This window comes from Nycticebus coucang, chromosome 6, assembly GCF_027406575.1.
Source record: "Nycticebus coucang isolate mNycCou1 chromosome 6, mNycCou1.pri, whole genome shotgun sequence".
NCBI lineage: Eukaryota > Metazoa > Chordata > Mammalia > Primates > Lorisidae > Nycticebus > Nycticebus coucang.
The window spans coordinates 1,758,057-1,780,978 of NC_069785.1; the positions used below are offsets into that span (position 1 = coordinate 1,758,057).

The 22,922-nt window shown below is 57.9% G+C and overlaps 1 protein-coding gene across 1 annotated transcript; it reads right to left on the reverse strand.

Annotated features, from left to right (window-relative positions):
• Positions 1-1,551: 1,551 nt before the first annotated feature.
• ADSS1 (adenylosuccinate synthase 1) lies at positions 1,552-19,088 on the reverse strand. Its single transcript, XM_053595959.1, has 13 exons — positions 18,777-19,088; positions 12,587-12,689; positions 9,663-9,725; positions 8,853-8,903; positions 8,195-8,261; positions 7,157-7,264; positions 6,956-7,037; positions 6,619-6,745; positions 5,965-6,119; positions 5,042-5,166; positions 3,825-3,922; positions 2,373-2,522; positions 1,552-1,933 (listed from the first exon to the last, which is right to left on the reverse strand). Exons 1-13 carry the CDS (start codon positions 19,035-19,037, stop codon positions 1,881-1,883), a joined length of 1,443 nt encoding a protein of 480 aa, XP_053451934.1. The 5' UTR covers positions 19,038-19,088; the 3' UTR covers positions 1,552-1,880.
• Positions 19,089-22,922: the final 3,834 nt, after the last annotated feature.

Genomic DNA, 22,922 nt, shown 5'->3' on the forward strand with positions numbered 1-22,922 from the left:
ACAGAATGGAATGGTTTCTTTTTGAAAAATGTCTACTGTGGTTGGTTGTCAAAGCACATCTCTGTTGCTGAGCAAGACTGGCCTCCTGAGGACAGCAGTGCCTGGTATTGGCATGATGGCCCAGCACATGCTGCCACCCACCTTCCTCCAGGGGTGTACCCCTGCCTTGGGGCTCTCTTCTGTTGTCCCTCCTGCTATGTAATGGAAGGAAGGAATTCTCAGGAACTCAAGGCTGATCTCTTCCGTGCTTGCCCACCAGGGAGGCCAAGACTTGCCTTTGCATAATGTTTTCCTGCCTTTCAGTCGCTGTGGGCTGTGCTTGGCACTGTTTGGGGAAGTTTGCTGGTACTTCTGGAGTTGGCATTCAGAACTGAGCCGTAAGCATTTCTAAGGTGTGGGTCATACAGAGCTTGGAACCCAGGGAACTCTGTCCCTGCTGTGAGACCAATGCCCACCAGGGGCTCTGTGCCTTCCACTGAATCCCCACCCTCGCTGAAAGGGCAGTTTTTTCTCTAAACTTACCCCACACTCTGAAAGTTATCAAGGAGGCAACTCAGCATTCAGGAGGGCACCAGCCACCATGTGCCTTGCACAGCTCTGCCAGTTACAATGTGGCCCATCCCAGCAAAGAAAATCCAGGGGAATGATGACTGTGAGTGCCCACCTGTAATGGGAAGGGTTGTTGGTGAGGCTTTGTCACTCCTAGGAAGGAGGACAGTCAGTCCTGGGTCAGGAGGGCAAGTCCAGGAAACAGCTCTAGAATATAATTTGTTTATGTGTGTAGTTTTGTTTTTTAAAAATGGGCCCAGCAGTGTCATCACTGTCACTATAGCCTTGTACTCCTGGGTTGAAGTGATCCTTTGCTTAAGCTTCCAGAAGAGCTGAGACTATAGGTACCTGCCACCATGCTAAATTTGTTTCTTCATTTTTTTCATTTCTTTCTCACTACATTGCTCAGGCTGGTGTCCAAATCCTGGGCTAAAGCAGTCCTCCTTCCTTGTCCCCCCAAAGTGCAGAGATTACAGACCACTGTTGTCTGGCTGGGTTTAGTTCTGTAAAACCCATTTAATGTACTTGGTCTCTCTTACATGGCTTTTTTCCTGAGCAAACACACAGCTTAGCTTTGTGAAACCAAAAACACAAGCAGTTGGGCGGCGCCTATGGCTCAGTGGGTAGGGCACCAGCCCCATATACTGAGGGTGACGGGTTCGAACCCAGCCCTGGCCAGCTAAAACAGCAATGGCAACTGCAACAAAAATAGCCAGGCATTATGGCAGGTGCCTGTAGTCCCAGGTATTTGGGAGGCTGAGGCAAGAGAATCATCCTAGCCCAAGAGCTGGAGGTTGCTGTGAGCTGTGACACCACAGCACTCTACTGAGGGCAACAAGGTGAGACTATTCCCGGCCCCTCAAAAAAAAAAAAAAAAAAAAACCAAAAAACCACGGGCAGCTCTTTAGGAAGTTGCATCGTCCAGACTCAGCACAGTGAATTGTCAACTTTTAGTGTTTAAAAGCTACAAGGACAAAGTCCAAACAAACAGTAAACAACCGCCTCATTCAGTGGCTACCAGATGTTTATTTTGCATTGTTCCAACTGGGCACACAATTATGTGACAATGTGTCACAGAAGGTCTCTCTGTTTTGAGCACTTTGGCTCATTTTAAGTAGGAGAATTTCAAAAAACATATACAAGTTGGCTTTCTGATATTTAAATTCATTGTAGAAATCAATGCATTGAATTGAAGGCTTAAATAGAAATAGTCCAGAAAATCACTTTCATACTTCTTTGTTCGTGGTGTTGGTTGTGATGGCCAAGGAGCGTGACTCCATCATCTCTGTGGGACAGAGCACTGCAGCCTGTGGGGCCAGACGGGCTGGCATCTAAAACAGCTGGATCATCGACTCTCTGGACTTGCCAACTCCGACCCACTTGACTGAGGGGCAGAGAGAGCATTCACGGGGGGAAACTTTCTCTGATTGTACATCTTTTAATGTAGTTCATGTAGTAAAAGGGACTATGTTTTCTTCAAACATAGTTCTAATTTTAAGTTATAAAGGTTGTACACATTGGGGGATGAATCCTCATGCAGCAGAGCAGGAGCCCTCCCTCAGCCCCACCTTGAAAATGGCCCCCTCTTTATAGGCAGTGGCTTCCCCTGAGGCCTTTCCTCTGGCTGCAGATACCCTTGTGATGTAAGAGAAAGCACACATGGGCCCTCTGTCCTTCTGGCGACTGACAGGCAACTGTCCGTGGCAGGGCCACGTCCACCCCAGCTCAGGCCCTCCTCACTTCTCTCTGCTATGTTGACCCACTCACCAAGGCCTATGCTGGGACATGGGCCACTTGGGGTTCTGAGGATGCAGGGCACCCACCTGCAACGCCCACGTGGTTCTCCACGAAGCGGACATAGCTCTGGGCCTGCGGGGGTAGGTCCTCCCACCTCCTGGCACCTGTGGTGTCTGCTTTCCATCCTGGCAGTGTTTCATATTCAACTTCAACCTTCTGAAGTATCCCCTGGTTAGCTGAGGAAACACATTGTGTGAGAAGTCCCACCCGGGGCCCACCCAGGGCCTCAGCCGTAGGAAGGTGTCCAGGGCGGGCAAGGCACCCTGTGTGGCTCTCTGTTGGGTGGTGAGCAGGACACAGCAGTGGGGCTCGGACACTGGCTGTCCCCCTTCCGGACCAGAGTCACCACCCTGGCACGTGCTGGAAAACTGCTAAACCTCTGCGGTGACATTAGCAGAGAAGCTCCAAGGCCCTGCCTAGAAATTCTAAGAGATTCTAGAATCCTAAAGCATTAAGGGATCCTTGAGGATCTATGTTCCCCAACCCCAAGAGATGAGCTCCCTGAGGGTAGGGACACAGTACAGAGCATCTGCAACTCAAGGTAGAAGCCAGTCACCCCTTACTGGTAGGAGATGGTGGAACAAGTGCTCCTGCTGCAATGGCTTTGTACCATGGGCCAGACAGGGTGCCTGGGTTGCCCCTTCACACTTTTCAAGGAAGGAATGCACAATAGGGGAGACCCCAGTTAGGTCTTAGAAATCTAACCTAAAAGGCCAGGTACAGTGGCTCACACCTGTAGTCTTAGCACTCTGGGAGGCCAAGGCAGATGGGTCACCTGAGCTCAGGAGTTCAAGACCAGCCTGAGCAAAAGCAAGACCTCATTTCTACTAAAAATAGAAAAACCAGCCAGACGTGGTGGCTGGTGCCTGTTGTCCCAGCTACTTGAGAGGTTCAGGCAGGAGGATTGCTCACTAAAAATAGAAAAACCAGCCAGACGTGGTGGCTGGTGCCTATTGTCCCAGCTACTTGAGAGGTTCAGGCAGGAAGATTGCTTGAGCCTAGGAGTTTGAGGTGGCTGTGAGCTATGATGCCACGGCACTCTACCCCAGATGACAGAATGAGACTATCTCAAAAAAAGAAAAGAAAAGAAAAGAAAAGAAATCACATTTGCACAGTGCCTTGGGCTTTCCAGAGCAGTCTGTGCAACTAAGGCCTACATCTTAGGTTTGCTGGAGGCTGCCCTCACCTGTGGCAGGTCAGTGTGGTCATTGGGCTCCTGTCAACCCAGGCCTGCTCCCCCACCAACCATTCCCAAACCAGGGCAGCCGGAAGGTACCTACATCGGTCTAAGGCCTGGCCAGACCTCCCCCGGGCCTGCCTTGGGGAGAGCCTAGAGGAGACAAAAGCCAGCAGCGAGTCTTTGGGGATAGGCGGCTTGCCTTTGCCTACTGAATGTGCAGAACTTCCCCATGTCTGAGAAGTCCCAGGACCATGGAACAGGGTAGTGGACAGAAAGACCACTGCGTCATCTCAGGTACCTGGGAAGTAGGGAATCCTTTTCCCATTCAGCTTGTACGAGATGCCGACTTTAACCTCACTCAGGACGTCCAGGATGTCCAGCTTTGTGAAGGCCAGCCTACCCAAAACCAGACACAGAAACAGACTGAGGCGCTCCACAGCGCTGTGGCTCTGCCCTCTGCTTGTTGGACTTGGCTTCTCCTTTGAGGCTCACAGGGAGTAGACAGTGATGACTAGGTGATCCGGAATTCATGGGAAGTAGACAGTAACGATTATGTGACCCAGGAAAATGGGGCCGCCCAGCAGGCGCGACCATGGACCTCCTGCCTCTGGGTGGCTGCTGTGGTGGGGCAGCCTCTGGGGCCCACCTGGGCTGACCCCTGGGTGCCTATTCTGTGCAGCCATCCTTGCAGGGAGGAGCCTTGGGATCTTCAGGTGGCCTTCCTTGCTTAGGGCTTTGCATCCTTATTTTGAGGCCTGAGTTGGCACCACATGGTTCTAGGCAGCGGTTCTCAAACTTCCTAATGCCGTGACCCTTTAATACAGTTCCTCATGTTGTGGTAACCCCCAACCATAAAATTATTTTCATTGATACTTCATAACTGTAATTTTGCTACTGTTATGAATCGTAATATAAATATCTGATAGGTAGGATGTATTTTCATTGGTTGTGACCCACAGATTGAGAACCGCTGCTAGGGGGAAGCTGAATTTGGCACGTGAGACTGTGGCTCTCCCTGCGCAGCTGGAGGCACTCGGGAGCTCCTGGCAGTCAGACCCCACTGACAAGCATCATTTTGTCACCAGGTTTGGACTGTGGCCCTCCCAGCTCTGTGTGCCATTCCACTAGATGAAGTGACTAGAAATGCCAGGTGCCCCTTGGGCCCCTGGGAACAAAGGGTAAATGTGCGTCTGCTGTCCAGCCTGCCAGCCTGTCACGCCAAGTTCTGCAGTCCCTCCAACGGGGTGTCCAGGCAAGCCCAGCTCCCAGGTGCCTGCTGGCAAATAAAAGAAGCAGGCCTGCACATGCCAGGCCATTCCCCCAGGACTCCAGGGACTCAGGGTTCAGGCCCAGCGCCACTTGACACCCAGTCACACCCCATGTAAAGCCCTGTCTCCCAGGGGAGCAAAGAGGGAGCCTTGATAAAGCTTCAGGCTGCACTGAGCAGCAGGGCCCCCCCACAGCCCCCTGGGCCCACACAGCAGGGGCAGGGCTGGCCCAAGGAAGAGCTCTTACGCGGTGAACCCGTTGACCATGTGAGCGTATCTCAGGATCATGAGATCTAGCCACCCGCAGCGCCGCTTCCTACCCGTGGTCACTCCCCACTCGTGGCCACGGCTCTGCAATAGATCTCCGATTTCCTATGTGAGAGCAGAGCAGACAGTTTACCCCAGCCAGGCAGGGGGGCTGTGCTCCTGCCTGCCCCTGACATAGCCACCCCTCACACTGCTGCCCCGTATCCCCATGTCTCTGGCAGGTGTGTCCGGCAGCTGAGGCTCACATGGGTCAGGGCCATGTTGCCAATGTGCTTCTGCCAGCCAGCTCCTCTTCCAGAACACACTGGCCCTGAACTCAGTGGGGGGGGGGGAGGCTGGCAGGCCTGGCCCTGCAGCACAGCTTTGGGGGACGCCTAGCCCCACCTGGCTGTCATAGCACCTACTCTTCCTCACTGCACAGGACAAGGGCTAGTTCACGGGTGAGGCTGAGAAGGGAACGCTGCTGCCTCCTGGGGATCCCAGCAGCTTCCAGAAACACCCCTGAGGCTGAAGAGCCGAGGAGGGTGGGGGTTCTGCTTTCAGCCCCAGTTCTATCCTGGCAGTGACAGACCCCCCCAACCCCGGCCAAGACAGGGACCTCTCTGAGCCCATGTGGTTCAAACAGGGGTGTCCTAAACAGGGATGTCTGAGGAGGCTATGAGGTAGGGACACAAGGTCTCGTGTGTACATATGTGCACATGTCCGTGCGTGGTGCAGGCCACGTGGTGTTGCTACAGTGGGAACACACCAGCATCCAACACCTCTCCTCAAACCCGCCCCCACCCCCGGCCCTGTTGGGAGTCTGTGAGTGGTGTGAATGGCCCTCCAGCCCCCACTGCATCTCCACTCCCTCTGCCCTGGGGCACCCTGCCTGGCCTCCTCGGGTGGGGGCTGGGGACTCACATTGATCTGCTCGGTGGGGAAGGCCCCGATGCCCACACGTGTGGTGTAAGCCTTCACCACGCCGTACACGTCGCCTATGTTCTGGGGGGGTATGCCCAGACCCGTGCACACACCGCCCACCGTGCAGTTGGACGAGGTCACAAAGGGGTAGGTCCCTGCAAGACAGAGTGGGTTGGGGGCTGCCCACCACCACCCTGCTGATGCCCCCAGCCCAAGGCAGCAGGCAGTTCATCTCCCTGTGTTTGTGGGTCTGAGGGCCCAGCCTAGGGAGAGACCTGCTTGGGCTGGGTGCTGGGCCATGCTGCTCACACCAGGGTCTGGGAGGAAGGGAGGGAGAAAGCTGCTCCTGGTGGGGACTGAGGTGGCCACTGAGGGCTTAGCTGATGTGCCCGTGTGCTCAGGGATGGGGACATACAGACAGTCGAGGGGCTGCACTAACCAGCATTGCCAGCTGCCTGGCTATCATTCTGGCTCTTCTCCTCCATTCACTCATTCCGCCCTTCTCCCCTCCCCCACTGAAGCTGGGAACACAGGGACACTGGGACCATTTCCATGGGTGAGGGTGGCTCTGCGGCTGTGACTCTGACACCTGCTTCCCTCTCTGCTCCTGCCAGGCAGATAGAGGTTGTTGGGATGAGCACACCCAGGCCTTACCAAAGTCAATGTCGAGAAGGGCTGCGTTGGCACCTTCTACAAGGATTTTCTTGTGGGGGCCGTGGAGTGCCTCGTACATATAGTAAACACCATCTCGGACCATGGGTCTGATCCGCTCAGCAAAACCCTGAAGGGTCAGAATGAGACTACAGCCCTGGGCAGAGGAGGCACCCCTGGTCCCAAGAAGGCTATCCAGCCCATAATCATGCCTGATGACAGGGCCACAGGTGTGCTCCATGGCTATCCAACAGGCACTGGGTAAGAGGCAGACCCTGGGGTCCTGGCCTGCCCATGCCCCCAGCCTCCCCCGGTCCTGCTGCCACTGCCCAGGACTCACCTTCAGCTTCTTGAGCTGCCCTTCGATGTCCACCTCCAGGGTGGGGAACATGGCCTGGTGCTGGTGAGCCAGGTTCTTGAACCTGCACAAGTGACAGTTGCTGTGACTCCCCTGTGGTCCAGGGACCCTGACCCTGTGGGGCCTTGCACACCACCTCCTGTCTCCTGTCCCACCCTCCTGGGGCTGCAGGGGCTCGGGCACCTATTGGAAAACTCGTCAAAATCTGACAGGAGGTCGCAGATGCGGAGGCCCGTCCGGGAAGCCTTGGAGGAGTAAGTCGGCCCGATCCCCTTCTTGGTGGTACCGATGCTGAAAAGTAGGGAACAGGTGCCGTGAGGACTGGGAGCCCTGACTAGCTTTGCCTTGCAGCCCCCCTAAGAGCCCGGGTCCACCTATGGATAAAGGTTGAGCAGGGTGACACTCAAGGTGCTGGTGACATCTAGGAGCCAAGGTGCCGTGAGAGCCACCTGGACACCTGGCAACAGACATGTTGGGGTTGGCAGGGTGGCAGGTCATCCTGGGCCTGCCCTGATCCTGCCCTCTCTGCATCTCCCAGCACTGTGGACGTTGCTCTCAGAGCCTGCTAGCTACTGCTTCCCCTGGACTGCATGCTGCACCTGTGACCCCCAGGCTCAGCAACCAGAGCCCAGCACTGGCCCCATCTGACCGGGCTGTGGTGTGCACTTACAGGTATGGACACATGTGCATGTGTGAATGTGCACTTGTGTGAGCACGTGTGTGCTTGCATGTGGGTGTGTGCGCTGTGCCAGTCTGAAGTGTGACACTGTTGGTCTCCCTGACATATCTGAGGTTCCAACAACCCCCTCTGAGTGGACAGTGGGATGGGGCAGGATGGGTGCCATGGTGGGAGCCAACAGGCAGGGCCAGAGCTGCTCAGCCATGGTCCCACTACCTGGGTGTGTCTCGTGTCCTCGCTGGGCCTGGGAGGACTCAGGGCTGCCCAGGGTCCCAACTGTCCCGGTGGATGTTGCAGGTGATGTCAGGGCATGTGCACCTCCAGGGGGCTATGTGTGGTGGCAGCAAGTGGAGACAGCATGGGCCCCCAGAGAGGGGAGGGCAAGCTCAGGGCTCAGCCGTGTGCCAGGATATCTCGGGGGGCTTTGTGTCAGTCATTGTGCCCCCTTGTCCTGCCCTCTGTGTCCCTCCCAGGCACGTCCTGGAACTGGCCAACATGCTGGCCTCGCACACCTCAACACTGGGAGATGGTGACATACTCACTTCTTCCCCTCTTGTGCTTGACGCTGCACTTCTTGAAGCCCGTCAACGGCCTGGTGAAAATCAAACACTGTCGGGCCAGGTGGGGGCACCGGGAATAAGAGAGAAGCAGAGGACAGAGGTTTATGTGGAACCCTCACCAGCTATGGGCCTGAGTCTCCCAGAGAGGGGAGCTGTAGTCTGGGAGAGGGCAGACTGGGCTGAGACCACTAGCGCCCTGCTCTGCCCTGCCACTCAGGTGTGACTGAGCCTGTCCCTCAGTGGCTCTGTCTACAAACAGGGCTAGTGACCCCTGACCCAGCTCCCCCCTCAAAGTTCTTTGGAAAGAGCTGAGTGACATGAGGCCTGGGAAGTGCCCTGAGTGGGAGGTTGTGGAGGGGCCAGGAGAAACCCAGGAAGGAGCCAGGGATGCTGACGTGCTCACACATGTGCACACCCATGAGTGCACACTCACACATGCACATGGGCCCATACCCGTAAGTGCACACCAGAGTCTAGTCGGATAGATCACAGATGCAACATGCAGTCCAGGGGAAGCAGTAGCCCCGTAGCCCCCAATCCTGGCTGCATATCAGCATCCCTGGCTCCTTCCTGGGCCTCCCAAATCTGAGGACTGTGGGGGCACCCTGCATGCCTCACCCTGCCCGAGAGGGGTGCTTACCCAGGTGGGCTCTGTCGGAGATGATAAGCCTCTTTTCCCAATCCTTCAGCCCTGTGGGGACAGGCACAGGTGGCTTGGCACTCACAGGTGTGCTGCACCTCTGTGCAGCAGGGGCCATAGCCCTCTCCTCGTTGCCTCTTCTCCTGAGGAGGCTCACAGGCCCTCAGCCCATGGGACACCCCGCAAAGGTCTACAGGCTTGTCCAGTGCCAGGCTGGGAGCTGCAGCTGGTCTGAGTGTCTGGCCTTCCTCCACTGGAGCCACTCTGAAGGCGACCTCTCCCTCAGTCTGGGCACCGCCTGGTGCATGTCCCCAGACTTAGATTCTGTGTGCGTGTTCTTCTCATGCCTGCCTGGCCTTGAGCCCTGAGACTGACGCCGTCCTTTGTCCCAGGACCTCCCAGGATCCCCCTGCCTCTAAACAGCCCTCCACAGGATCTGATCTGCCCACACCTGGCTGTGGGTCCCTGCCTGTCCGTGTGCCTGGCTACGGTCCCCCTGAACCCCTAGGTGGTACGTACTTTCCTGCCGGCCTGCCTGACCCTGTCGTCCTCAATCCTGGCTGCACATAAGCACCCCTGGCTCCTTCTTGGGCTTCTCAAATCTGATTTACAAGTGCCTCCAGCTGGTGACGCACAGGCAGAACCCACAGTGAGTCTGGGGCCTCTGTGCTGCCCTCCTGCACAGGCAGCACTCCCAGGCTCTGAGCAGGGCTGGACAGCCACCCACCTGTCCCCCCATGGGAGAAACCCTCATGGGGGGGGGCAGCCAACATGGCCAGATGGGGCCGGCCTGCAGGGACTCAGACCCACCTTTCTTCTCGTTCTTCTCGGCTTCTTCAAACAAGCCGGGCAGGTGAATGACCACCCCGTTGCCTGCAACAGAGAGCACAGGAGACAGGCCACTTTCAGACATCTGCAACTTAGCCGGGACAGCGTACCCGGGCACACCACATTCACAGCAGCCAACAGGAGGCGAAATGAGGTCCAGCCACACAGTAGAGCATTATTTAGTCTTTCAAGGAGAGGAAACCCTGGCACGTGCTGCGGCACGGGTGACCTCTGAGGGCATGACCCTAAGTAAAATGAACCAGTCACAGAAGGACAAGGCCTGTGTGATTCCACTTACATGCGGTCCCTACAGGAGCCAAAGTCACAGAGGGAGGGTGCACGGCCTGGCCAGAAGAGTGGTAGTGTTCAATGTTTTGGAGTTTCCAAGTGGGCAGATGAAAGTTCTGGGGATGGGCACTCCCTGGATTTACCCAAAGGAGCAAAAGGCTTATGTCCAGGCAGCCTGCCCCTGGATGTTTACAGCAACTACCTGAACTGGGCAGCAGCCAGGGATCCCTTCAGTAGGTGGAGGGAAGAAGGAACCATGACATAGACAATGATACATTAGGAAATAAGCTATTGTTACGTGAAGACATGAGGTGAGCTCAACGTGCATTACTCCACGGAAGAAGCTAATCTGAGCAGGCCTTGTGCTGCGTGCTGCCAACCTCTTGCCTCCTGCAAAAGGCACAACTATGGAGACAGTGGAGGGACCTGTGCTTGCCAGGGGTTGGTGGGTGGATGGGGAGCACAGGGGATTTTTAGGACAGTGACACAGGTATGTAGACCACTGCAGCAGTGGACATGCCATTATACATGGGTCCAAATGTGGGCTCTGGGTGGCTGCCTGCACCAGTGTAGGCATGCTGACTGCACGGGGCCCCGGGGGGAGAGTGCTGGTAAGGGGCGCTGCGTTTGCGGGGCGGGGGTCTCTGGGAAATCTCTGTATTATCTGCTCAATTTCCCTATGAGCCTAAAACCACTCTTAAAAATAAAGTCTATTAAAAAATAAAAAGGTTAAAACAGTAAATGTTTTGTATGCTTTACCACAATTAATAAATGGTAAAAACAAAACCCCAAACCAGCATGAACACATTTATGGAGACAGAGAGCAGGTCAGCAGTTGCTGGGGTCTGGGTGGGAGAAAGGATTACCAGCAAACGGTCACATGGGACTTTTGGGGATGATGAAAATGTTCTAAAATTGATTTGAAAAGATTTTTTTGTGGTGATGGTTGCACATCTTTTGGAGTGGATGAATTTTATGGTAGGTAAATTATACATCATCAGTAAAACAATTATATTTTATTTAAATGGCATGAAATAGGAAAGAACACAGCCCCAGTGGTTCCCAGGATCCCAGCAGCACCCCCAGGGATCTATGCAGGCAGCAGAGACCAGTCTAGGGAGGAAAGGCGTCGTGCCCAGGAGCACAGGACACTGGTGTGAAGCTGGGCTACAGCCTGAACACTAAGCCCTTTCCTCTGGTACGGGGAGCAGCCCCTGAGGCCACCTGCTGCCTTCTAGGAGGACCAACCCCTTCATTGGCTTCTGCCTGGCTGACCATGGAACAAGCCCGGCCTAGGTAGACAGGACATCAGTCCAGATGGGAGTGACCCAGAGACCACACAAGCCATGGTGAGTGCTAAAGGTCATTTAAATGCCACAGAATCTTGAAATAACCAAGTAGCAGAGTCCTGGAGTGTCACAAGCTGAGGAGCCTCAGCTGAGCCCTGGAGCGTCCCATCTACGGGGCACAGCTCAGCTGCATCTGGCCTGCCAGCCTAGCTGGTATCCCTGGTGGCAGCCCAGGTTGGGCTTGGGTCATTGGCTCTGCCCTGTTCTCCAAGACCAGAAATAGCACCCTTCGGTCACATGGTGCCTCTTTGGCCTGGTTTCCCACCAAACAGGGTCAGGGCCCCAAAGGGCAGGCTGTGGCAGGACAAGGCCTCCTGTAGCACAGCCGGGGCTACCAGGCAGGCTTCCTCCTGGTCTGCAGGGACACAAGTGGGCAGGTCTCCTCCCTGGCCTGTGAGATACGGATCATCACCAACTGTCTTCACTCTATGCTGGGGGTCCAAAGGCAGGATCCCCACCCACTGGATAGGCTCATGGGTGGTTCTTACTTCTGGCCTAGCCCCTGGCTGCCCTTGGCTGCTGCCGCGGCTGGCATCTCCCTTCCTCTCTCATAGTCAACAGGCTAGGCCCTGTGCCCTCACTGGGTACCAGCCTGCAGGGCCACTTCCTAGCTGGCAAGTGTGGCCTTGCTGAAATCATGGAAGAAGCTGGAAGGAAAAGGACCAGAAGGAGACTAGCCTGCCTTGGGGACCAGGAAAAGCTTTCTGAGCAAGGAGATCTTGGGCTTAGAGCTGAGTCCAGGCTGGGCAGGAGAGGTGGCATTTGGAGAGAGCCTCAAAGTCCTGGTAGTGGGAGGTGGCTTCAACTCTTGGGGCACTGAGGAGTCACCGGTGGCTGCAGCCAGGTCCTTAGGTAGGGGCTGTGCTTGGGCCCTGGAGGAGGTGGGGGATGAGGGTGGAGGGGTGAGGAGGGGCTTCCACAGTATCTGGGAGAGGCAGGGAAGGGCAGGGGCAGAGGCTGCCAGGCAGGTGCAGCAGCCCTTGCGAGGGACGACCGCGCCTTGTCCACGTAAGCTCAGCCTCCAGGCATGGGGACGCCAGGCCCTCTTTACAGGCAGCACTTGCGTTCTGGGGAGCCTCTGTGCCCCTCAGCCCATGAGGCCAATGGCAGGGGGAGGGAGTACTGGTATGTCAGCTCCACAGGGCTGAGGACAGCACCCAGACCAGGGACTTCTGCACTTGCATGGGGATGGGCCTCTCAGCCCATGGTGTCCATGCCCTCTCAGCTGGGAGGGTGTCGGGCATTGGTGCCTGGACAGGGAGTACTCACCAATGAAGGACACAGCCTTGGTGTTGATGATGCCACTGGGCAGCAGGTGGAAGTCATACTCCTTGCCATCCACAACCACGGTGTGGCCAGCATTGTTGCCCCCCTGGAAGAGAAATCTGGCTGAGGATGCTCAGACTTAGAGTGACCCCCAGCTGCCCACTGCCCCAGCTTTCCCTGGGGGCAGATCCAAGTGCAGACCTCCTCTGTCCCTGCAGGGCATGGGTCACTGGGCTTGAGGGGTCTGGTTTAGGGCTGGCCCTGCGTGCATCTGGACTGGGTTAGGATCCTGCTCCTCAGCTGGCCTGCAGGGTCGATCAGGGGACCGAGTTGGAGAGGGTCTGACCCAGGCTGGTGCCAACCCCTCCAGGAGGTGGCTCAGTGCAGAATGAGGGGCCCACAGCCCGCCCTGCCCTTGCCCCTTTCAGCGGTGCCCCCTCTCTTTAGGCTGGCACCTCCTTTCTAAGAATGCAAAAGTAAAAGCACTTCTGAGCCAGCCCTGCCCTGAGGATGTCAGGAGCTCTGTAGGATGCTGGGTTAGGGATGGCTCAAACCCAGCCACATGCCACAAACAGACCCCATGGGGAGCCCAGAGAGGGTGTTACCTGAGCTCTGTTACTTCTGACCAGGTTGCTGCTCCCACTCCTGAGCAGCTCTGCTGCTCTTCCCTCCCTGGCTCTAGCAGTGCAGGTGGGCTGGAGGCATACGAGTGCCTGGGACATTGAGACTCTGGGGTACAGCCAGTAAGGCCCCCACATCCAGCAGTTAGGTCCACACTGCACATGGCTTAGGGAACGGCAACACCTTGAATCTCCCATGCTGGCCCATTACCCCTGCAGCCAGATGCCCCACCCACAGCATGGGGTGCCCCTCAAGCACTTTTGGGGTCTTGGTGCCACCCTAGGGGACCCCTGGATCAGGAGTGGCCAAGCCTGGGGCTACAGTCCCACTGCACATCATTGGAGGATGTGCCACCAGGGTGGGTAGGGCTGGGAAGGATGCTTAGGTTGGGGCAGGGGCTTGGGCCAAAGCCCACCCCCATGGCCTGGCCTCCCTCCCCTTTGGGTCCTGTCCCTGCTGGGGACCCTACACCCCCAGAGCCCAGATCCAGCCCCACCTCCCTACAGAAAAGTTCCCCAGCCACACGCCACCATTCCCTGCCTTGCAGGGTGGCCTCAGTCCCTCCCTCCCAGGTACTGGTGCCACCCCATGTCCTTCCTTGCCTGCCCCAGGTATGACCCTTGGCAACGGCAGGAGGGTGGTCTGAGGGTACTGGAGAGCTGAGGAAAGCAGGCACCTGTGAGCACAGACGTCTGAGCCCTGCCCCCAGCACTGGGGATGATGGCACAGGCCCTTGAGAGAATAACAGGACTTACTTGTGCCCCCAGAGACACAAGCTCTGTCCCTGCCCCTGTGCATGTAGTAACCCTGCACACTTGATTCCCGACAGCCTCTGTCAAATTTGCCACTTAGGGGTGGCAGTCAGGGGCTGTGTTGTCTGTGGACAGTGGGAAATGGAGGTCCTGGAAGCAGGGAAGGTCAACAACGACCCCAGTGCACAGGTTTCTCCCCTGCCGCCCTCTCAGGATGGCAGGCCTCTGGGGACTGTGAGGTGCCAGGCCAAGTGCTGCCTGCTACAACCAGGGGACAGACGTTGAAGGAAGGATGCCCTGCCCCCGCCCCCCGGCTCTCAGTGCCCAGGCCAATGTCAGTCGGCCAAGGACACGTTCACAGATGAGGGCTAGCACAACCCCTCCCCTGGCACCCCCTGTTCACGTGGGAGTAAACACAGGCACCTAGGAACAGATGCAGCCTGTTGTGGGACAGCAGGCGTCAGATGACCACAGGGCCCTGCCAGCTGCAGTGCCCAGCCTCAGGCTACTCCCACAGCAAAGGCACCCGAGGAGAGCTGGGCAAAGAGGGACTGACCAGTCCAGTGAGGTCTGGGCACAGGGTAGGCTGGGGACTCTGACCTGCTGAGGCTGACCCCATAGCTGGCCATGGAGAAGGGACCACAGGTTAGCCAGCCCGAGCCCTACATGGACTACCTACTCAGCCCCACCCACTCAGAGAGCCACCTTCACTTGGGGGCCGCTTCCTGTCCTTCCCTGGCCCTCTGGGTCTGCCCGTCCCGGCCCAGCCCTAGCCCTTTCCTTTGGTGTCTGTGACCGAGTGCTTGGAACAGCCTCCTGTGAAGAGTTCCTCATCCTCCCCTTCTTCCTGCCTCTCAGGAGCAAGTGGGCAGAAGGAGCTAGCTTGGGTGTGCCCTTGTTGGGAGCACCGGAGCTTGACTTTGCCCCTACACAGCCCCTCTAGGTCGGGCTCCAGCCTCCCACCTGATCTGGCCGGCAGACCTCTCTTGCTGTGAGGAGCTCTGTGAGCTCTGCCCTGTCTGCGGCTGAGCAGGAGGCAGCAATGGCCCAGCAAAACCAAGGTCCCTGTGATCCGGGAAGCCTAGAGTCCTCTGAGGTCATCTCGGGGCCGCAGGGGTCTGGGCTCAGGGTCCTGTATTTCCCTGAGGTGCATCCTGCTCCACCTACAGGGCTAAAGGAGAGGAGGCAAGCCTACTGCCCCAACTTGCAGGGATCTCCCCACACAGAGGCCCCGTACTCCCCTCAGCAGCATCTGAGCTGGCCCAGCCTTGCTTTCCAGTCAGCAGTCCTGCCCTGCCCAGCCTATCACTTGCCCTGTAGTCTGTTGGGCTGTCCATTGACCTGTAACCTGCTAGGGCCCCTCACCTTGCTGCCCACTCAGCCCCTGCCCCTCTCTGCCCCTCAACCATATGGGTTAGGACTCTGGACACATTCACTTGGCCCCAGGGGCTGGAAAGGCATTTGCCCCCTTTCTCCCTTGTGATGCACCCCCTACTGTCAGCCCCACCTATAGCAGCACCTGGCCCAGGTAAGCCACCTTCTGGGGCCAGTGCTCTGACTTCCTACCCCTACTGCCTTTCTCTGACAGCCAGGATTCCTCTGCCCTGGCCACCACACCAACCCCACAGGTCAGTTCCTACTCAGGCGCAGGAAGGACGGGGCAGTAGGGCGTTAGTCTGTATCTCTCCCTCTAGGACTGGGAGCAACTCAAGGTGGGGACTAGCTCTTTTGCTTCTGCCTGCCAGCCAGTGAGTGTGGGCCAGACGGGCAGACGCAGGGAGTAAAGAGGTGAACACTGGGGGATAGCCCCAGTGGAAGTCACTCAGGGATGTGAAGCTCCTGGGCCCAACCTCTCTCAGCAGATTGCGGGGCATCAGCAACGCCAGCATGGCCACACCACAGATGACACAGCAGAGGCCCTGTGATCTCATGTCCCTGTGAACACTGCCATAGCTGGCTACCACCAGCCTAAGGCCTACTGCACCACCACCACTCCCCCCGGTGCCCCTGCTGGAGTTGGAGGGCAGGGAGGCACTCAATATGGAAACCCATGATCAGATAGATGCAAAAAGCATGAGCCTGGAGGTCCTGGCAGGGAGCCCAGAGAATCCCAGGAAGGTATCTTTAGAGACAGGCAATGGAGCTGGGGATAAAGGCTGGCTGCCGCCCGCGTGGGATGGGGTGCAACAGGGCGGACAGTGGCTTCAGCTGCCTACTGGAGGGGTGAGCAAGTGGATACACAGCCAGCCAGGGGGAAGGAAACATGGCCACATAGCAGTGCTGCCCAGAAGTACTGAGAAAAGAGAGACCATGGACCTGGGCAGAGAGGGTGGGTGAGGTCTCGATCCTGGGAGGTGCCCACAGCAAGGAGGGCAGACCCAGCTCAGGGAACTAAGCCTGGAGGGAAGAAGGGGAGGAAGGAGAGGAGGAAGCTGGAGCAGCCTGACAGACCCAGGGGTGGGGACAGGACTGCTATGGCAGAAAGAGATGGGGGCCACAGGCAGAAAGTGGGGGATGCAAAACATAGGCTCAGCAGGTTCTATGGCCAAAGAGCGGTGACAGTAGGGCCCCCAGGCCTGATGCTGGAAGGAGAGGCAGCCCTTGGGGTCCTGGGATGTCCTGACCACAGGTCCTGAATGGGAGGGGGCAGGGCAGCCCTGGACCTCCTCTGTGCAGGGTGGAACCTTGGTGTGAAGGGCCATGAGAAGGCTTGGTGGAGAGTGCCAGTAGAGCGGGAACCAGAGCCTGTGCCACCTGGAGGCCAGGGACGTGTGGCTGGACCCTCTCTCTGCCAGACTCTGACAACTTAGAATGGGCAGACATGGGGGACACAAGAAGTGGGGAACTCTGGGAGGCCAGTGACAGGTGAAGCCCCCACAGCTGCAGGAGGTACAGGTGCTGCAAAGCCTGGAGCCATTGAACACTCACAGGGCAGCTGGGCACCCAGAAGGGAGGCTCTGCCCTCGCCTTCTAGGAGTGGCCCCACTGAAAGCTCAAGCAGCCGGGTCCTGTGCAATCCTTGTGCACAGTTGGTGCCTGCAAGGGCTCCACAGGCTGCAGTCACTTCCCATCCTCAAGGTCTCTGAGCCTCGGTTTCCCTACCCGTAAAGGAACTCTGTGGAACAACCCTGCCTCCCTGGTGGGCATGTCAGGAGGCTGCAGGGGAGACGGCTCTTTGGACTCCAAGACACACCCGATGTCTCCTCCTACTAAGCTGGGGTTCCTTCATGAGGGGATGTGCTTTGACCTTTGATGTCATAGGGTCAAAGGAGAAGTTGAGCTGGGTGAAGGGTGCCTAGTGGGCCCCACGTTTGGAGACGGGTCTGGCCTGCTGTACTCTCTGCTGGACCTGTGTGCTGCAGGGAGTGTGGGGCTTGGCCTGCTGACCCAGTGGCACAGCAGTGAGGGCCCTGTTCCAGAACCATCTACACAGCTGGAGGCAGAGCCTTGTAGCTTGAGATGAACACCATGGAGGGTGGCCACAAAGCCCTCAGATCACTGTGAGCAGCACCAGGTGAGCCCCAGACGGTCCTATGGGAGCGCGTGAGCTGGTGGGAGCTGCAGCTCATGTGATGGGGCCCTGGGCATCACCAGAGCAGAGGCCTGAGGAGAAGTGGTGGCCGTGGCTGCCTTGGTGATGGGCACCCTAGAGGGAAGGAGCTATAGATGGCTAGACAGGCGCATCCTCAGGCTGCAGGGGGGGCAGGGGCCTGAGGGATCTCTGAGGAGCAGAAGGGACAGAGAGGGTGGGAGATAAACTCTCCAGGAAGCCACCTTCCCTGTCCCCACTGAGTAGGAGCAACCATAGGGGATGAGGCCCATCTGCTGGGGCCAGATCGCCCTGAGCTGGGCAGGTTGTTAGACTGGTTCCCTTCTCTGAGGGTGGCTGCCTTGAGCCGCAGCCCTCCTGTTGGCATGCGGACAGAGGCCACAGAACCAGAGGAAAGAGCTGCAGCAGATGACCTTGCCCTATTTGGGGCAGCGGCCTCCAGACATGGCTCCAAACTCCAGTGGTGCCAACAGAGGCACCCCAAAGCTGACACTTTGTGCCCCAAGTTATAAGTCCGCCTACAAGCAGCATGGCTTGAGCAGCCCTGGCACAGGGTAGGGATCCATAGAGACACTGGGCAGTGGCCCAAGAGAGTGCCCAGTGACCAGCACTGGTCAGAACACAGCCCGCAGAGGCCCTGCCCTGGGCCCTGGGGATAAGCTGTGTCTGGCTTTTTCAGTGGCACCGCCAGCCACTGGGTCATCTGGCCAGGAGTCTGTGGATCCTCCCCAGGTGTGCCTTACTTCAGGTCCCTACACCCAGCTGCTCCACTCCAGGGCACCAGGCTCACTGCCTGCCTCTGCCTCTTCTTGGTGGATCTCCAGGGTCACCCGCTCTCCAGCAAGCAGCTCTCACCTCCTGGCTATGCACTGACCCCTGTCTCAGACTCAGACCAGCCCCAGGTGATCACAGCAGGATGAGGAAGGGGGTGCCTTGGGGGCCCCCAAAATACCGCCTTCATAGAGGACCCAGCCTCACTCCATGGCTGGCCCTACCCCCTGAGGATCAGGTGTCCTCAACTCAGCTACTTGTATTTATAGCTCTGCCCCTGGCCCCCTGCCCTGAGGGGGAGTCTGGTGGAGGAGGGACATGAGTGTGAGTTCAAGGGGGTGGGTTGGGAGGTGTGCATGGGGTGGCCCCAGGAAAGGTGCTGAGAGGGGAAGGAATCCAAGTGGCATGATTCCGTCAGAGCACGGGAGGACAGGGCCCGTCTGGGTTCTGGGAGGTGGGCTCGCTGGGCGCTGGGGAAGGGACCCGGGCCCGCCCGAACCTGACAGCGGCTGATGATGTCGGCGTCCGTGGCCAGCAGGTCCACCACCTTGCCTTTGCCCTCGTCCCCCCACTGCGCGCCCAGCACCACAGTCACGCGGGACCCGGTCGCCGCCGCTTCCTGCTGCTGCCGCCCCCTCTTGACGCCGCCCGCGCTGGGGGGCCGGTCGTTGGAGGCTCGGGTTCCCGACATGCTTGTTCCGCTCGTCTGCTGCGCGCTGGCCTGCCCGAGAGCCCTCCGAGGCCCACGCGCCCGCGCCATTAAATGCAGCCGGCCCCGGGCGGGGGACGGGCCAGGGGCGGGTCCTGGCGGGCGCAGTGACGCGCCTTGGTGACCTCCGGGCCACCACCCGGAAGCCGAGTCGGGTCGCCGGCACTTGGGGGTGGAGGTGCACCGACAGAGGTCAAAGCAGGCAGAAGGCCGGGGGGGCCCCGGGAGTGCGAATGGGGGTCAGATTCTAGGCGAGCCCGCCGGTGGCCAGGGCCTGGCGCCGCGACCCCACCCCATCAGGCCCAGGACTTCAGGGGTCCAGAAGCTATGGGGGGTGGTCATCCCCTACAGGGCGGAAGTGCGGCTTGCAATAGGGAGCTGTGCCGCTGCGTCCTACCAGAGGGTCTGCACTAGGTGGGGAGCCACATTTGCTCAGCGGGGAGCCCCGCAGCGCGGGGCAAGCAGCGCCCCCAGGTGGCCGCGGGAACATGCGCAGGTTAGCTGGCCACCTTCGCCGCTCGCCTAGCTCGCAGGGCCCCGCATGCCTTCCAGGCCGTTGTGTGCCCAGGCCTGACTATAGAAGCAGGTGGGCTTCTCCGGAGCCCAGCAGTGTGGGTTCCAGCCCTCTGCACCCAAGTCTGGAGTAAAGGAACCCGTGCTGTTAGCGTCATCCGGCCAGCAGGGGGCAGCCTTAGGGTGTCCCCAATCCTGGGCAGAGCCCATGTTCTAGAGCATCCCCCTCCCACCTTCATTTCCCTGCCTGTGGAGGGACTGGCCTAGAAGCGATGGTCTGCCATCCTCCTGGGTCCCCAGCTGGAGACCCTGCCTCACTGCCCCTCACCCCCTGCCCAGTGGATGCACATCTGGAGGAGGCTGACCTAGTTGCTGGAAGAAGGGACTCTAGATGGGTCCTGGGAGCAGAAGCCTATCAATCAGGCCATGGCTCCAGGACTGGAGGGGTGTCCTTTTTTTTCTCCCTGGGGAGCTCTGGCTGACTGACCTCTGGACTGGGCTAGAGAGCTACCAGGCACCCTTGTGGTCCTGGGGCAGCCCCCAGGCCCGTGACCAGGAACCCAGGGAAACTGGACACACCCCTTAGGAGAGTGGGCCCTGGGCTGGTCCTGCTAAGGTCACTCACGGAGAGTTAGTGTTAGTGATGTGAGCTGGCAGAGGCCTGCATTGCGCTTCCCTGCAGCCTCTGCCCCTCCCTCCTGGGCCTGTCCCCAGCCTGGGGGAGGGGAACTGCTACCCACCAGTCCTCCCTAGCTGAGAGCAGCCTCCCTCATTTTCCTCTGGCCACCAGCAGGTTACTTCACCCCTCTGTGCCTTCTTCTCACATGGGGAACACTGAACTTCCCTTTCCCTAAGTGCTGCTGTGGGTAAGGGCTACAGCAGTCAGGGGGACTGCAAGTCCTGTGATCACTGTCCCTAGGAGAAAGATGCAGTCCTTCTTGGTGCCACCATGGGGTGACAGGTGGCCAGGGTGGGGAGCACAGAGAGCACACCAGCCACCAGTGGGAAGGGGCTGGAGCACGGCCCATTCCAGTGTCCATGCTGCCTACCACGCAGGAGCTGAGGACTGGCTGCAGCCTCGAGGCTGGACCAGGAGGGGGCTGGGGCACTGCTGGTGGTGTAGGTGAGGAAGAGATGGACTGCAGCAGGAGAAGCTCACGGGGTCTCAGGTCTGCTTCCAGATGGGAGAAACAGAGCATTCTCAATGCCCACCAGGAATTAGCCTTGTCCAACAAGGGCTGCTTCCCTTGTGTTCCCTGGGTGGGTTCCATGGCATGACAGGGGCATGGGCTCTGAGCTCTTTCCTGGAGACTCAGGGCTCAGGGCTAGCATGTGTGAATCCAAGACTCCAAGGGTTCCCGGGACATGTCAGACCACCCCATTAAGGGAGTTCAGACTGGCTCTGCAGAGTCAGGAGTAGGCCAGTGGTGGCTGGCTAAACACCTACTCCCCCAGGCCTTGGGCTATAAATATAGCTGTGGGTGGGGTGGGGGCAGGGAATGGGGCTTTTCTAAAAACAGCCCTGCCCAGTCCCAGCAGCTGGGGTGCTGCCAGTCACACAGCCTAGCCCAGATTAGAGGCCTGTCACCAGGGTGGTGGACAGCATGGCCAGAGCTCCTGAACTTAGAGGCTGGCCTATGCGATTCCAGGAATTAGCCTCCACAAAACTTTGCATATCCCAAAAGGCCCTCGAGGGTACATGGGCTCAGTCACCTGTGGCTTCCACTCTTTGGGGGGCCTTGCCTCACCATGGGACCATGTGGTACACAGGGGCCCATAGCAGCCTGCCTACTGCTTACATCCAGGAACCCTGACGTGCAAGGCACAGCAGAGCTCCCATCTGTCTAGTTTCCTAGGGGCACTGACCCACTATACCAGCTTCCCAAGGAGCTGTGAGACAAAAGCCTCTCACACAGGTTCCCAGCCCTCCTCCAGGCAGTTCTTGGCAGGAGAGGAGGCAGGGGAAAGAGCTATTTAACTTAAAAGTAACAGCTGCCCCAGGCGGGCATGGTAGTTTACACCTGTAATCCTAGCACTCTGGGAGGCGGTGGTGGGTGGATTGCTTGAGCTCAGAGATCAGCCTGAGCAAGAGTGAGACCCAGTCTTTAAAAGAATCTGGGTGCTGTGGTAGGCACCTGTAGTCCGAGCTATGGGGAGACTGAGGCAGGAGGATCACTTGAGCCCAAGAGTTTCAGGTTGCTGTGAGCTGTGACAATGGCACTCAACTGAGGGTGACAAAGTGAGACTCTGTTTAAAAAAAAAACAAACAAAAAAACAGAAAAGCAATGACCCTGAGGGGAATGAGATGATGTACCTGCTTTGTAAAAATCTGGGAGAATTTCTTAAAAAGTAAAACATAATCTCAGCTGTGACCCTAGCCCTTCCCCTGCTAGGAACCTGCTTCAGACTTGGCCTGCCAATGTTCCCAGCAGCAGCTTTCACAAGCCCCCACTGGATAAACAAGGTGTGCTCTGTCCACAATGGGGGCTGGGAGTGTGTGCTAACGGGTGTGAGGGAGCTTTTTGGGGTGATGGAAATATTCTAAAGCTGGATTGTGATAAGGATTGCATGACCTTGTAAATTTGCTGAAAAACATGCACTTAAGAGTGGGTGAATTTGACGGTATGGAAACTATGCCCCAGCAGAGCTACACCAGCTCACCACTGTGGCTAGTGGGCCACTCACCCTCAGTCCTGACTGCTTCTGATGCTCCAAGGGGCGGCAGGCCTCCCTGCTCCCCACTGCTGCTGCAGGGCCCTTGCATAGGCCACTTATCGAAGCTGCACGTCTTCAAGAGAAAGTGGAATTTTCAGGGCTAGTTCAAGCCTGCAGTGACCCACCATTTGCAGGTGAGGCCCAGGACCCAGGCTCCCTTAACTGTGGTCAGGCTGGGGATGAGGGGGACAGAGGGACATGGGTGGTGCCACCTGTCCCTGCCCCGTCCAGTCTATTCATGATGCCGTCCTCTGGCTCCACTGTATGCTGATCAGGGTGACAAAAAGGCTCCAGCCCAGATGTCCAATTAAGGTTTTTAAAAAATTTAATTTAACAGGTATTTGTTGAGTACCCACTATGAGCACCCCCCCAACCCATCCAGCACTGTGCTAGGCACAAAGGCCAAAACATGGAGGGAAGCGTAGGCACCTGTCCTCAAGACCTCACATCTGATGGCAGAGACACTGCCTTCTGGGGGCCTCCAATGGGAGGCCCTACAAGCCATTGGGTGGTGGGGGCTGGATAGGGGCATAGTGTGGGTGTGGCACAGGACCAGGGCAGCAGACCATGCCTCACTGCCCACCTGCCCATCCTCTCTCTGCCCCTCCCCCCACATTGAGACCACTCAAAGCCTGACCAGCTCACATGTGCCTACATCCCGTCCACCCCACAGCCTCTGAACACAATAGCTGCCTGCTGGGCCAGTTT